This window comes from Malurus melanocephalus, unplaced genomic scaffold (assembly GCF_030028575.1).
Source record: "Malurus melanocephalus ecotype Western Australia unplaced genomic scaffold, MMel_1.1 scaffold_226, whole genome shotgun sequence".
In the NCBI taxonomy this organism is placed as follows: domain Eukaryota; kingdom Metazoa; phylum Chordata; class Aves; order Passeriformes; family Maluridae; genus Malurus; species Malurus melanocephalus.
Genome location: NW_026623458.1, coordinates 1,034,294 through 1,051,041, shown reverse-complemented (window position 1 = coordinate 1,051,041; position 16,748 = coordinate 1,034,294). Strand labels below are relative to the sequence as shown.

The 16,748-nt window shown below is 37.3% G+C and overlaps 1 protein-coding gene across 2 annotated transcripts in view; it reads right to left on the bottom strand.

Annotated features, from left to right (window-relative positions):
• The window catches only part of KDM7A (lysine demethylase 7A), a 61,071-nt gene that overhangs the window by 15,265 nt on the left and 29,058 nt on the right, over nt 1-16,748 (bottom strand). For both annotated transcript variants that reach the window (XM_057374493.1, XM_057374494.1), the window contains exons 3-12: nt 14,832-14,949; nt 13,827-13,987; nt 12,028-12,169; nt 11,583-11,769; nt 10,580-10,742; nt 7,829-7,916; nt 6,984-7,090; nt 4,308-4,399; nt 1,256-1,345; nt 210-419 (exon numbers count right to left, since the gene is read on the bottom strand). In XM_057374493.1, the coding sequence (XP_057230476.1) occupies nt 210-419; nt 1,256-1,345; nt 4,308-4,399; nt 6,984-7,090; nt 7,829-7,916; nt 10,580-10,742; nt 11,583-11,769; nt 12,028-12,169; nt 13,827-13,987; nt 14,832-14,949 (1,358 nt within the window). The remainder of the gene's footprint in view (nt 1-209; nt 420-1,255; nt 1,346-4,307; nt 4,400-6,983; nt 7,091-7,828; nt 7,917-10,579; nt 10,743-11,582; nt 11,770-12,027; nt 12,170-13,826; nt 13,988-14,831; nt 14,950-16,748) is intronic.

Here is a 16,748-nt window from a genome sequence, read left to right as displayed (position 1 = left end):
AAAAAAAAAAAAAACCAAAAAAAAAAACCCAAGAAAACGAGGTATTCCTATCAGGAAAGATCAAAAGTAACCAGAAACAAATCTATCCCTGTTATATGACAACGAATTCTAGTCTGAATTCTCATGCATCTTAAAACCATTTTTTTTTTCAACAGAGATTAGAGATCCACTCTGGGTTTGTTTTYCCTTGCACATAACTCAACACTTGCCTCTTCCCACGGTGACATCTCCAGCCTTTTCAGTACCTCCCTGGTGTGGAGTTCCAGGATGTCCAGATTGGAAGGAGTTTTGGTAGCGTGGTCTCGCAGCTTCCTCACCCTTCGTCTGGAGTGGTGAGGGGAAGCTGTTTCATGTGAAGATCGTGAAGTTGGAGACACACCAAGAATTCCCTGAGTTTTAACTAATTTGCTGTTTTCCTCCTGTAATTAAAAGCACTTTTCAGAATAGTCTCAGAGGAATAAATCCACATATTTAAGCGCTGCTACTTATTCATCTAATTAAATGTAAATTATGTAAGTAAAATTGCTAGACCTTTTAGAGAAATAACCACATATTTCATTTGGATTTGATGTACRAAGTTTAGTTCTACTGCATCTCTTTCCCATTTGAGGCTTTTAAGCTATTCCACAACAGCAGTGCCCCCAAAACACAGTTTTATTCAAGAAGGCTGCATAGGGTAGACATGTACACAACAGATCACATCCCCTCTGATCTGTTCTCTTCGCATGGAAATGTGAGAAATTTTCAAGAATCAATAGTTACTGAGGAATAAAGGAGGAAAACACTGGTATGGGAGAGGAAAAAAAAAATAAAGGGAAACCCTCCCCCACTGACTAAGTAACACAGTAACACACAGCTACAAARCATAACAGCAAGCAAAAGAGATGACAGCTGGACCAGAACTAACAAACAAGTGGATAGGAGAACGGAATATCCACAGAWTTTCAAATTAAAGTCTTTAAAAACACATTAACAATAATTAAGTAGTTATAAGTAACTACATTTTAGAAATATTAACCTACAAATAATTTTGCCTTTAAAATCTATTTTTTTTAAATACATAAAGCACTCACTATCCATTTTCTTTATCTGAAATACCCCTGGCTTAGTATTCCCAACAGTCTTCCTCTTGATGTTCTATTATTAAATGAATGTTAAATAAATGAAAAGGTGAATTTGGTGAATCAGAAGCGTAAGTACTGTGGAGTTCCCTGACTCAAAGGTTTATTTTCTGCAGGGCTGCCTCTGTTCTTACCTCTACAGAACGAATCACTTTRGAGAGCTCTTTGATGAGATGCCCAGGCCTAATGTTGTCTGGAATTTCAAAGGCATGTTCTGTTACAAGCTGTATGCAAAGAGGGAAGAAAAGATACTTAGTTGTTTTTTTTTTGCCTAGATAAAAGCAGAAATAATATGAAATAAACAAAACCACAAGGGGAAAAAATAAAAGTAAAAGAAAAAGCAGATTCATTTCTGTGATAATGATGCAAACTTCCAGGACTGTAACACACACACAGAAGTTTCCAGTCCAAGCTTTGGCAGACAGCAGATATCCCTCAATGGCTCCAAGAATCCAAAGGAGAGATAACACAAAGCCATACTGACAAACATTTTTTTTTTCACTCTCAGTACAATAATCACCTTCTTTTTTYCCTTTACCATAGTCAGGATAGAGTAATACTTCAGGCCTTCATTAGAGTCATGACCTTCAAAACACCTGAAGACKAAGGGAAGTCTGACAAAAGTTTCATCTCAAGAGCAAATCAAAAGTAAATCATAAGTAACCAAGATGCAGATTTTTAAACACCTTCCTGACATTTAATTCTTAAAAATTACCTTCTGAGCTTATTTAGAATATAGTAGGCTGGAAAATGCAATTCATAAAAAAAAAATCTCTATAAAAATGCAGACAGTCATAAGAGTTTGTTCCCTTTAATCCTCTGAAACGGTATCAGAGATAGGTTTCATGTATACACACACAACAAAAGTCTAAACACTCTGCACTTAGATCTACCCAAAAATAATATTCTGTATCTAGCTTAAATGTTCCTCAAAACACTTTTAGTTAGAATTACACAGATAAAACACCACTTAACATATAGGCTAAAACAACTGACATGAATTCTGCTGTTCCTTTAATCAACTATTTAAAAGGAAAAACATCCCAAACACTTTCACCTACCCACATTTCAAAAATTAGATTCAGCAGCAAAATGATTGCTAGATGCAATTCAATACTGTATGTGCATTTCATTGAACCTGGCTTCCTCTCAATCATTAAAAAAAAATATTTCTCCCTCTCCCAAAGAAAACTCAACATATAATCATGATATAATCATTCATTTCAGTGCTACKAATTCTACAGGAAAGATTAAATCAACTGTTATTATTTACTATTGTTCATTGTTTGAATGTATTCCTTCTACATATTCTCAATAGAGAACACAGAACCTCTGTCACTGAACTGTGTCATTTTTCCATCGAGTTATTGGTCATTTTAGGATCATTCAATCTTTCCCACTTCCCTCTTCCAAAAGCAGATGAAGTCGAAATCCGCTAGAAAATGGTCCAAAACAACCCTCTGAGATAATTCACCCACGTTGCAAAGACATCCTCCATGAGACAAACGTGAAACTCATGAGCAGGGTTCCCATTGAGGAGCACCTATTTTTCATGATCTGTCTAAAAAGATTTTTCAGGATCTGTCTGAAATCCTCAGCAGTGTACAAAGCTCTCTCCTGCCCTCACCTGAAGCTACAAACCCAACACACAGGTGTTCTGCTGCACAGAAAAGGCTGGCTCAAGTYTGAGCAGCAGCTGGAAAAATGAATGCAAGGTATGAAGCACGAGAGCTTGTGAACAGCAGATGATAGTGTGGTGAATCCTGCTGCTCTGCACTTCCCTCACAATGGATGTGCCTGCTCATCCTGTGGTTTGGGAATACTCACAGGTCTCATTTAATAAGCATTCARAACGGAGCAAGTGCAATTGATTTTTCTTCCACAGGAAAGTACAAAACATATCACATTTCACATGAAGCATTAATCAGAATACTTAATGACCTGCGAGGCAGTACACCAATGGTACAATACTACACAGCAGCAATCTAGAAAAAAAGGAATTCGAACCCAATTTCAAATTAAAGTAAGATTTATACAGGCAATGCTTGAACTCAGGTCAGCAGCCTGATCACTTGGCTTGCTTATTACCCATGCCACAGCTGCAGAGATAGCTTGGACTCACACATGGTTTAACATCTGTAAGAGCTTAGGCCCAACATCTGTAAATACTGCTACACTGCTCCCTAGCAAGCTTTGATCCAGAACAGCAGAGACCRAGAGATACTGGAGAACCAACTCCCAGAGCCAGCAGAGCTTCATCTGGSATCAGTAAAGCTGGATCCCAGAGATTCCACACATAAAAACCCCTTCTGCATTTGCACCTCAAGCTCACTTTCACGGAGCTCATACAGTTGGGTACAGCATTGTGTAATTATCATATGTGCTGCACAGTAAATTCTCTTACAAGGAGGACTTGTGGGCAAGAAGAGCAGAGAGGTCTCCCAAAGCCAGTTCAGGACATCACAGGCAGCAACAAACCAGAATTAAAGTGCTCAGGCAGAAGCAAACTGCMTGTCAGCGAACAGCACTTCCCAGAGCACTACATCCAAGAGGGCTTATGAGCACAGCACACGGAAAACACATGGAGTTAGACCAGACCCAGTCCTGTGCCAAAACAAACAAGCTTTCCTGGAGAGAAGAGCACCAGCAAAGCCAGCTCTGATGGCCTGCTTATGATTTTACAAAAGTCAATCAATGCTGAGCAAGGACGGTATTCAATTCAAGTTAATAYTCCTCAATCTGAATGTAAACTGACCCTTCAGCAGGTGTAGCTGGAATGTGCTTTCCAAACCACTGACTTGAGTGGAAAATGCTAAACATCCTGGCATTCCATCCCTTCACTGCCTCAGACTGGGATTAACTGACTGTATAAACACATCTCTTGGAAAATGTCCCATCTTATCAGCTTATCCTCTGCCTTTCTTATCCCATCCTGAGGTGAATAAAGATTTCACTTCAATCAACTTACTAATTATTAGATTAATAATAGGTTTTATTACCATCATGGAATATAAAATTGTCATTATGATTCTTCATCACATCAGCAGTGCATACTCTCAGTAGACTTTTTCATTACTCATTAACAGATAAAAATAATCTTAAACTCCAAAAGGGCACAGATCTTCACTTAGACCTAAATCAAAAACAGAGCTCACCAAAATAGCAAACCAAATCACTTATACTTACTTCTTTTTTCATCCATAATTTTAAAGCAGTAAGTAAAGCCTTCACTCCTTGCACTAAATAGCTTGGAGGCTGGAAACCATCTTCCCTCAGTTCTAAAAAGGATACAGAAACCAATTTAGAAACACAYTAACAGAGAAAACAATAGAATATCTACCCTTCAGCCAATAAAGTTGCCATTGTACAACAGCACAGTAAAGGAAAAATTGTGCAAGCAAATGAAACATGACATCCTGCATTTATGTGCATACTGTAAAAACAAGAATGAAAAAAAAAATRAAATCCAACCCTCAAGTGACTCTACATAAAACCTTCCTTTTTTAACTTATTTTTTGGTGAATTAGTTAGTTCACAATGTAGTAGAGGTCAATTAGGGAAAAAGAACCAAGATCTAAAATACTGAACATAAGACAACACATCTGAAGAAAGAAATCACTTTAAATTCATTGAGAAATATTTTAGTCAAAGGGGACCAGCAGGATGTGGGATGTATCTCTAAATTAGAATTCACATTGCTTATCCCATGCATATGCAAATGGCTCACACTAGCACACTTCAACTTCCCAAACCTTTTTTTGTCACCCTTCCAATTATCTCAGYTCTCCCCCACATGGTTTACATCATTTTTCCTCCCAAAATCAAAGTGGACAGGGGTGGAAACCACTCTGCTACAGATGCTTCTCTTCTTAGGGAAGCTGGTGTTCCCAATCCACTGCAATTCCTTTTCATTCTCTTTTTGCTTTCAAGGGGCTGTACCAAGAAAGGAAAAGACAAATCCTCCACAAACAGTCAAAAGTAGATTAAAACCTCTCCTCATGCTCCTGACAAGCATTTCCACTTGTCAATAGTAAATGGATCAATACTAGAACCATTTGACTYATTTTATTCCCAAAAGAATACACTAATAAAACACTGTTCTTACAGRTAATGTATTAGCATGCTGGCAGAAAAAAGGGAAGTTCTGGGAGTAAACAGCTGCTCTTCTCTCAAAGGCCTCCCACTTGTTAAAGGGTCTGARAAGTACTGGCAGCAGAAATCCTCCTGCCCAGTAGCTGAATCAGTTGACAAAATTTTAAGAATACACTGCAACTCCACAGGGTTGGGATTTTTAGATGTAATCGAAACAACTAAAAGTAACTCAAATTAATGAGTAYAGGATACATTAACAACAGAATACATTGCCTGTTTTGAAGACCCAAGAATTAAGAAAAATAATTCAGGTGAATGCAGTAATACTGATCATGAAACACTTTCTTCCAATGAAAAACCACAATCAAAATGTTTGTAACCCTGCTACCATYTTAGAGAAAGAACCAGAAAGACAGGCTGAGTTCATTTTGCTTACTGACCTGAATTTTATATAAAGTTGTGCTAACAACCATGCATTCAGTCCACAGGCTGGACATCACCACCAAACTGGTATCACCCTTTGTTTATAAAACAAAGGGTTCTGACTAGCAAACACCTAATTCATGACTCTTGATGCCAAAACCCAAATGCAAACTTCACCTAAGCCACGGAAACATCAATGTTTATTATTTATGATGGGTTTACAGGTCATAGCACCATTCAACAACGGAACATCCGCTAAATCAAAGATTAAAAGCAACATTAAAATAAGCTTCACAGCCCTTCCCTAAAACACAAGGCAGAAGAAGCTCCTGGCCTATGGACTCAAGAAGTCATGGAATAAAAAGGGGAGAGTGAGGCAAACAGACACAGCTTCTGGTCAGCTAAATCTTACAGAAACATCCATGCTCCACTGCTTTTCCAGCAGGAACACAATTCCTGTGTCTTCTGACAAGTCTGTAGACATTAAATATGTGTGAATGAGACCAACCAAAGCAAGCTTTCAAGGCAAAAATACTCTTTTTGGAAGGAAAAATTTTCTGCAAGTTTGGTCTCTTTGGTAAGATTTCTGAGTTGCTTTAGGTTCACCTTAAACTTTAAATGCTCATTTAGGAAACAAGGGCTGTTCAATGCTTTAATTTGCTGAAAAGAGAAYAGATAATTTTCAGTAACTTTTAACTGTTTCCACATTAGAAAAAGTTACATGGGGTTCTGATCTCTTCCAAAACAGAGGTTGAATTCAGCAGCCTCCCCTGAAGGTTGATTTCTGCCCTTGGAAATACATCATATTATTATTAAATTAAACAGAGCAGGCAGAGGGCAAGATACTTGAGGAAAAGAAGGTGCTTTAGTACAAATACAACAACTCAGGAATGGATGGGGAAGTTTGGAGAAGAACTGTTAGGAACTGGAGGCTGTTGAGATTCCTGTTGGGTAAGAACTGATAAAAGTGATTTAACGTAGCTCCTATGAACTGATGCATCTTTCCTACAGAAGCCCTCAAAGACATCTGTACTTTTACAATCAGGAGCAGAAGACAACAGAYGTARAGCATTGTGACTGGAAAGGTCAAARGAAATTGTGGAAATRCAAGAAAACTTCTTTGTTCAGCTGTGAAGTCAYCAAGAAGAAATCCATAAATATAAATAAATGGGATTATTTCATAAAACCATTTGCTCAAAGGAAAGGCAATCAAAGGATATTCAAAGATCTTAAATGATGAAAGAAGCCTGGGAGAAAAAAAATGATGCCATGATCCATTATCACTTAAGAGAAAAAGAATTATAAAAGCAGATACACGTGCATCTCTTAAAACAAAACAAGCATTACCTTTCAATGTTTCCAGTAAATTTTTGGCCACAAACCAACAGATGGCTTCAAAGAAAGGAAATTTGAAAAGATCCGGGGTTTTTAGCCTCTTCTCCATTTCGTAACACCTGAATGAATGCAAACAGTACAAAACATGAATATTTTATTTATCAATTTTTTCATTCAACTATGTAATCATTCAAATTGACACAATGTCCAAAATAAAATGAAATAAAAGAACCATGGCCATGATAAATAAAAGAAGTCAAGTACCACATAGTTAAACCCCAACAAGACCACAGACAAGATTGAACTCTGGTCTCATTCAGGCTCTGACCTTATCAAGTTTGACTGCGGCACTTCTAAGAATAAAGTTGGACTTCATAAAACTAGGATACAAACCCAATGTGTGATCTTTTAACAGATGGAATTTTATCAGGATTCCACTGTAATAAATAAAAACAATATGTTTAGAAGACAGCTTTACATCTTGGACAAAAACTAAATACAGCTGCCCTTAGAGCAATGCTGACTCGAGGATGCTCATTTCAACTCAGTGTCGCACACCTGGGCTTGCTTAGTTTTGTTTTACTCACTTATGCTAATCTCCAAAGCAGAATTTTTTTCTCTTTTTTTTCCTTCTTTTAGTCATTTAAAATTCTTGCATAACCTTCATTTTGCTTTCGAAACAAACTTTGCAGAGGTAAAACAAGAGAAATTGCTTGATACATTCTAACTGAAAATGCCACTATTGCTTGTTAGGGAGCCTGTGCCAATTTGATCCTGGTTAAGAGCACAAAGAAAAATCTCTATGAAAAAAATACCCTACTGACTGGGGAAAAAGGACAGGGAGAGCTGAGACCAACCTGAGCTGCATGCCAATGTTAAGGTTGTGCAAAAAGTTTCCTCCAAAAGCCATACAATCCTGAGATGTGAGCACAGCGTGAATCCAGCCTGAAATGACAGATCGTGAAACTTAGAGGATACGTATGAATTATTCTAAGACTGTTTTTAAACACAYATGTAAGTAAAAATGCTGTTCCTGAAAGAAAAGAAAAGCAAACAAATTTGTATTCTGTGCTAGGAACAAGTAATCCTAATTTTAAAAACATGTAAACTAGTGTTTTAGAAATCTAGGGGAACTGTAGTTTTCTGAAGGAGTTAAGCTTAAAGCATTTATCACTGGGAGAGGGGTTAAGGATGCAAAGCCGATTTGTTGAGTAAAAATTCCAAAAGTTTTCATTCCAATCCACAAATATRAAAAACCCAGAGGTGAATAATAAACTGAACAAAAGATCAAGTCATAAAAACAAAACAAAATGGTATGTCTTTCAATATTTCCATGTTGCTTACAGTAACTGGGTTGTTTGCACAACATAAAGTCATTTAGCAATATTGAAGTTTCTCAAATAGGAATTCAGAAGTGGTCCCATAAATCAGTCTACATACAGTCATTCTAAGGCAAGGGAAATTATGATCAGYTTAAAACCCAGTCTAGACACTCTATAAAATTTGTCACATAACTGAAATATTGTCTTTATGAAATCCACTATTCAACATGGCAAAGCATGGCCAGCATTATGCTATCGATCTAGCTAGTTACTACTGGATAATTTCAACTAAGTGCACAAAGGAACACATTACATGAGCTTCCTGATTAAAAATAGTTGCCTTTAAAATGCATACTGTGGAGCTTTAATGTAAATAAACTACAAGTAGACTTGTCAAGATTTTTTGTYTGATTTTGCATGCCTACAGACTGCAGACTCCTTCATGGTTTCACTGAGTGTAGGCAACATGTACAAACACAGGAAGCTCCCCAGTTTGAGAAAACATCAGMCCAAATCACAGACAACTACATATTACAAATTATCATTAAATCCATGCCCTAATTCAGCTWATAACAGTTTTGTGGCATACCTGCATCAACTGAGAGTTTTAATTTTTTTTACATTCCTCCTTGGTATTTTGATGCTGCACTTTTGATCAAGGTCTACATAACAAGGAATRCAAATTTGGTCTAGACCACACAGAATGTCTTAAATAATATTTAACTCTAAAGAGCCTCCCAGTAGATGCTATTCACCTACATGCAAGATTAATTTTACATCAGAAGACTACTCTGTACATATTTCAGAGGTTATAAAATAATTATCACATCCACTAGCATCAGTGCAAGCAGACACAGCAAGCGGTTTTCACAACAGATTGGATTTTTTTTCAAAGTCTTTACTCAAGACTTACAGAATTTCTCTTTTTTTGAAGCATCTACCTTGAAACCTTGTTTAATTTCTTGGTTCTTACACTGCACCCCATCACATATTATATGAATAATTATGTGTGTAGACACACAGATGCACATATGCAGACACACATTTGTATTTAAAAGTATCTTTTTATGTGTATACATGTGCAAATTCATGCATACATGAAAAATTATGACCTGATGATATTTTTTCTTCATGGCCACATTACAGTGAGAGCCCAGATTCAGCTGATTATTTAGGAAGCARTAATTATTTTCTGCGAGTCACAGCGAAGTTCTTCATTCTATAATTCTGCATTCTCTGTTCACAGATGTATGAACTTACATGGGCAATAAAAATCATCTCCTGCCAAAAATACATGGTTTTAAAAGCTCTGGCTGTTCAGGAGTGCAAGTGCACATGCAGGTCCTCCTCAGGTGTATTTATTCTGCACAAACTGTGAGCTAGAACARGAAACACTGAACCTCACAGAACTGAGCTGTGAGAAAAATGCARTGGTCCAGAAAGTCCAGGATGGAATAAGGTACTGAACATGATCTTCCAGAAGTAGAATTGTAAACCATTTTTCTGATCCATGTATTTAGAGCTTTCTTTCTCCCCACAAAAAGGGAAGACAGCACTCAGTATAAAATCTAGTAATAAAATATTAAAAAACATTTATAGGGGTAGTTTGGATAAGCAAAAATACAAAAAACTGGCATTCATTTTATTGGCAAAATATGGTTGATTTATTAAAGACTTGTAAGTTTATGATATTTGGGATTTTGGATAGGGTGGGGTATTTTGTTTGAAGGATTWTTCTGTGTTTTYTTCTTTAAYRGAGAAGTTGAATTRTTTTGGCATTTCTCACAAGRAAAGCARAGAAATRCACAAAGAAACCACCCAACTTGTATTTTTAATACTCYAGCCTACTCCTTAGCCTACAGCATAAGGAGTTTATGTGATGTTTTTGTAATTATCCCTAGTAGGCCTTGCAATACTGAAAACTGTAAAAATAAAATTRTATTGTAAAATTAAGGTAAGAATTCAGTCTGAATACTTATCAAATAGTGAACAATCTGTGCTCTATTAACTAGAACTACTTCTCTGATAATAAAATTAAACTTGAATTTGTTGCCTTCTAATTGGGTAACGAATACTCCCTCATTCCCTGATAATTGTTATGACTGTCAGCCAATCTTAAAAGCTAATTACTTGTTTTGAAAATCTAAATTCCTAATTTTTTTTTATCATTCTCTCTTCTTCATAAGTTTAGAGGATACCAAATGTTGACAATGCAATTGTTTTATGACATCTGTAATTCCTGATGATTAAAAATGCTAAGTCCTAATAGTAAGAGTGAAATCTTACCTGTTGGAACAAATAAAGTGTGTCCTTGCTTCACGACACACTTGTAACACTTGTCAACCTTGTCCCCAAAATATACTTCACTTTGGGTGACAGACGAACTCCAGGACTCGTAGAGAGCCAAATTTTCATCAGTGGGCTTGATTAAATAGAATATCTTTTCACCCTGTTAGACAAAAATATATTAAATAAATAAATTAAYGTTCTCCTACAGGTACACAAATGAAGTAGGTCACTCCTAATGAAGTAACAGACTGACCTAAATGGCAAGAATTCCATCTTCCCACTACAGCATGCTCAGGCTTTCCAGCCCAGTGTCTCACAAGTGCAATACACCAAGGGCTTAGACACAGCTCATTAACCAGCTGGTGTCTTGTGATTTAAAGGAAGCAAAGAAACCAACCAAAACTTCTCATTGGAGTATAAAAAACTCCAGCTTTTATAAACCATTTATGGAGACMTGCAAAGTTACCAATTGAGAAAATATAAGATGAAACCACTTTACCTCTTCTATGATGTACACATGGTCAAATTTGTGAGAAGAATTAAAAGTTGAGTATGCCAATGATATTTTTTCGTATTAAAACCTCACTGTACCACCCACAAGCCTCACTACAGGGATCAGTCAATCAACTACAGTCTACAAGTCACCAACTTGTATTTATTTTAAAATAAAAGCATAAAAACGCAGCACCAGAGATAAGTAATTCACTTTCAAGCTCCTCCCTTGCAAGCACAAAATTTCATGTAGGTGACAATACCACAACAGGAGGCTGCACACAGAATAGGTTTGGTTCCACTTGGTCATAGTCATCCAAGAGGTGGATGGCCACTGGAAGGGCTCTCCAGGGGAGTGGTCATGGCWCCAAGCCTGACAGAGCTCAAGAAGCATCTGGACAATTCTTGGGACACCCTGGGCACAGCCAGGAGTTGGACTGGATGATSCTGGTGGGTCCCTTCCAGCTCAGCACATTCTGTGGTTCTGTAAATCGAGAAGCATTCATACCCAGAGAACGTGGTACCACACTGATGTTCCTCCAAAATCTATGTGAAAATCGGTGTAGCTGTCCTGGACACCCATYAAGCAATACTTCTGAACAAAAGGCTTAGGGAAGACAGAATCATCTGGCCAATAATTTTCCACCCACGAAAGCTTTCTGGCAATGTCTGGTACTTCCACTAATTCAGACATCCTTTAAAAACAAACAAACCAACAAAAAAGAACTGTAAATATAAACAGGATTAAGCACATCTCTTTCCAAATGACAGCTTCTTACCAAGGTATTACTTATGAACTAATAAATATGTTTTACACCCACATTACATCACAGTRACTGTCTCCATAGAAAATGCCTCCTGTCTTTCCCACTACAGGCAGCATATTCCTGCACATATTGTTCAGCTTAGTGGAAACCACTTCCTACATTCAAGGAATTGAAGTCAATACTCACTTTGTGTCYGAGAATTCCAGGCTGATCACATTCAATACTTTGGGTCGGTCAGGATTTGTGAAGTATTTAATATAATTGTGGAGCTTCATTTTACTGTCTGCTTGTCTTGCTACATCTATGACATCTATCACTTTGTCACCACCTGTGAAAAACAGGATGACTTTCTTAAGGCTATCAGATAAAAGGCATTGCAAGTATYTAAGAGAAAATTCACTTTTTTCCAGTCTTTATCAAAACATTTCTGTAGAAAAACTCCACTACTGTCATTATTCTCTTGGAAGAGAGACAGATCAGTATAAAGCAAATTTTATTAGGTTTAACTTTAATTACTATCATCAGCTAAGGACAGAACTGAAAACACTCTAAAAATAAATCCTGTTTCCTGTGGTTAACCAAAAAGGAAGAGTATATAGAATGGCTCCATCTGTTTAAAAAAAAAAATAAATTTGGGTTTCTGGCTGCAATTGCAAAGAGTAGCATGGAAAAAGTTATCCAGGCAGATCTATTCCTCACTTTTCCTATCAASCATCAGCAAACCCCCACCTTCCAAATATACATGCACACAGCAATTTCACTGAATAATTGTCACGGGTGTGTTTCATCTCTGATGACAAAAGAGATGGGGTTACACAYGCTGTRTTCTGAAGTGACACATTTAGAGAAYGAGACAAGCCCAGAGAGAGGAATAACAACACCACAGCAGCAATTAGTTTATGTTCATTTAGTTACACAGAGGCCAAATTTGACACTTAATTTTGGAATGCTGGAAACATGTCCAGATGTATATTACAAACATATTTACTATRAAACTGCAGGTTTGTATCATCTTGACAAATTCCAGCTGAAATAGCACTTATTCAGTTTTATTTTTAATTTAAGGTAAATCTGTGGCTTTCCAATGTCCTCCCTAAAGTGGACAACCTGGCAGGTCAAAATGTGTACAAGGATCTGAACCCAAAGAGGTAGTAATCCAGAAGAAAAGATTCAGAAGTTTCACAATGATAATTAATCTTTAAGGCAGAACACACGTTACTGTTTACCATCACAATGATAACAACATTCCATATTTGGGTGCCTTTGTAAAACACTGATGGATGGAAAAYCTACTTTGAGCACACATCAGTGATCATGAGAACACAGATTTCTCAGCAGTACCATGTGTTACAGGAAATGTCCTGCTGTAGCTGGCTCAGCCTCTGTCTGTGCTGCACTTACATGAGGCTGCCACAATCACAGACTGTCAAGAGATCTGATAAGAAAGAAATTGGCTCTTGGGAAGCCTCTCGTGACAGCAGGAAATTTTTCAGTGATTTAATTCAGACAGGCATCAATTTACTGAGTCCAAAACACTAAGTTTTGTCATAGCCTAACCAATGATTAAACTTTTAATCCTAAGAAGGATTCATTCATTCAATTCCCATTATCTTTTTGTTGGTTTACAACATGTAGCAGAAAAAACCTCCAGCATTCCATGTATAATTTGCACTGAAATTAAGAGGTTTGAAAGTTGACAAGTAAGGCTGTAGTCCTAACACATGTCTACCAAACAGACATACACACGAAAAACAAAACAAACAAACAAACAAAAACAAACAAACAAACAAAAAGCCCCAAAAAAACACCCCAAAAACCAAAAAAGAAAGCAAGAAAAAAAACACTCCATAGCTTTAATTTTGCTCTCTGCTAGTCTTAAATTTAGAATAAATATTTAGCAACCTGAAAGCTGTTATAATCATGCAAATATTTATTTTAGTTTACAGGCAGGATCATTTTAATAAACACTCCAGGGTGACTCTTACCTACATAGCGTTCCACATCTAAAACGGAGAAAGTTGGTGGAGGAAGTCTGAGTCCCAGACCATCTAATTTAGGAACCATAATGGGAACATCAAACCCATGTTTCTCCAGGTATCTTTGTGTCAGCTGGCTTCCATGCATTTTCAAAATTACTTCATCAGCACTGGTGGAAAGAAATGATGGGAGTATTAGCGGAAAAGCATCCTCCAAACACTCCTGAAACAAAAAAGCCTCATTTTGGGGGAGGACGGATGGGAATGCTACATTTGAATCCAWAAGAAACACATACAGAAAAGTGCTGTTTTATTAAGTATTTAACTAAAAGACAAAGTAAACAACCTCAACAAGCAAAGAAACTTTTACTGTCATGCATAATCTGGAAACTCACAGTCCTTCTATGTGACTGAAAAGAGTAGATTAAAAGGATAGGGAAAAGGAATTCTCACAGAAGGCATAAAGCATATTTTGCTAACAACGAGCACCACCAGCTGCTCTAAAGAATTGYAAGCCATTATGTTTCAGTGAGATAGCCAACCAAGCTCAGGATGAAGCATAACCATGTTTCTCCACTTTCTTMTAAAGCATGTGAGAATGGATTGACTACCAGCTCATGTGAATGCTATGTGCTGCTTAGAATGAAACTGAAAATTACTCCCAAACTAGAGGAACAGACAGACAATATTCAGACAGCAAGAGCACAAAAAAACAACCAAAACAAAGTAAACAAAAAAAACAAATAAACACAACCCAAAACTCAAAACCTCTCAGACCCTGCAGCAGATCCAACACAAAACCCATCCCAGTGCAAAACTGAATAGGGGAAGCTACGGCATGAAAAGGCAAATGTATCCATGTGAAACAGGGATGTACCAGAAGAACTATGAAGAAGGAGGAAGTTATTCTCAACCCACACTTTCTGACACAGATAAATGCTATTCAGTTCCCCTAGGACACTCTCAGAAGCCGTTTCTCTGTGTTTTCCCACTGAAATGAGTGAGRTTGTGTACCTGGGGAAAGAGCGAGCCCGCAGCTGTTTGACAAAGGTCCGCGTTCCAGCCTGCACGGGTTTGGAGCCATCATCYGGCTCTGTGTAGTCGTGTCTGTGCCAGTTCCTCCTCTTCTTCACTACGAGTTTCAGAAGGATTAAACATGCAATTAGTTAAATCAGACAGCTCAGAGCAGCAGCCATCCCATCAGTGAGCCAGACATGCCTCAATCACATAACTATGATTAACAAAGGTTATTCTTTTAATCAGGTAACACTCTACCTATTTGCAACAAATGAAATCTGCAGACACAGTAASTCTCCATGCTTTTCTAGCTCCTTCTATATGAGAACCTCAACACCCACAGTTTAAGACTCCRTATCCAGTCCAACACAAATAAACAGGTACAACCTGAAAGCTGTCCAAATTTAAAAATTCAGCAACAAAAACAAAAATTGAACTTGAATTTCTTAAATCAGACTTTTTTTTTTTTTAATAAACAGACTTTTTTCTTTTGTCTTGAACAGCCACAGACTTCATTTTAGATATTCACACAAGATTAACAAGACTTAATCCCACTGTGCTATCTCACCCCATAAACATGCCCAGASTGATAATATTTACTGCTATTCCCTACCATTTCCACTGCTTGTGTCTCCATAACAGTTTTGTGTGCAAACTGGTTTGGGCAGGTGGGATCTTTATAACACATGTAGCAAAGGCACTGTGCTCCAAAATATACAACTTCTGAGCAGTTTGAAGCTTTAATGCACTGCTACAACATATCAACAAAAACCAAAGCATAAATTAAATTTCTGTTACAATTTTGGGACTCCACAGCTGTTAGTTTAATGGTAACAAAATTGCATTGCTMACAGGTCCTTACACTTAAAGGGCCAAGGAAATTTAAACACTAGACATTGTCATCARCACTGTTGGGGTGATCTCCCCAAGACAAATGGCAGACACACAAATGAAAAACTGGACAAAATGACGTATGATATCATGGTTAATTTAACTGCCTGCCTTCAAATTTTCATTATTTCWCAAATCATTTCATAATGGATATTCCATTGATTGAGCTTCATCGAGCRCTCATTTTTCATCTTCATTTACAAAGATTACAAGCTTATGGCTTTGAAAGGAAACYTTTGGTTGTGTCATCTGTTTGTTAGCAAACTGCTCCATGGAGCACTTCCCCTCTATACAAACAAACCTACATTTCTCACCCTCAATCTCTCAGCAGGCTCTATTAAATCATCAAGAGATGGCTCTCCTCAAAGAACCACCATCTCACCATCTGGGAAACAAACTCCAAGAGTGCTGAACTTCCTACCTTTCGACTGACTTGCCACAATATCACTTCCTGTACAAAGAAACACACTAAGGGYGCAGTAATTCTAAGGCTGAATTTCAGTTTTTCCTAAAAAAGTCAAACTCTGCTCCACAGCTAGATGGCTGCTCTGGAATACCGCCTCAAGATGATTTAATATTCAAGCACTAATATTAAACAGAAATGTAGTTGCATATGCTGAGGAAACTCAGGAGAGGAAAGAGCTACTGTTATTTGTCAACACAAATAGTGTTTTATAGTTRTCTCTGCCAAACAGCCTGAAATGTAAATACAACATCCAGCAAAACCACTGAATTAACACMAATTTTAACTTAGTGGAAGAGATCGTTCTTAAATTCATCTACATCATGATGCACCCAAAATGTAAAAAAGCAYTGTAACAAGAAACTGAAAACACAGCTCACTGTAATAGGAAGCTGAGGATGTATGAGGAGGGGATAAACAGTTTCCAAAAAAGAAAAATAAATTGCTGCTTCTGCAGGAGAAACAGTTGGTCATACAGGCCTAATGGACATCTTACAGCCATWACACATAAGAGGGAATAATTCCTATTGATGAGGTGTTTCCCATCACATGACAACATG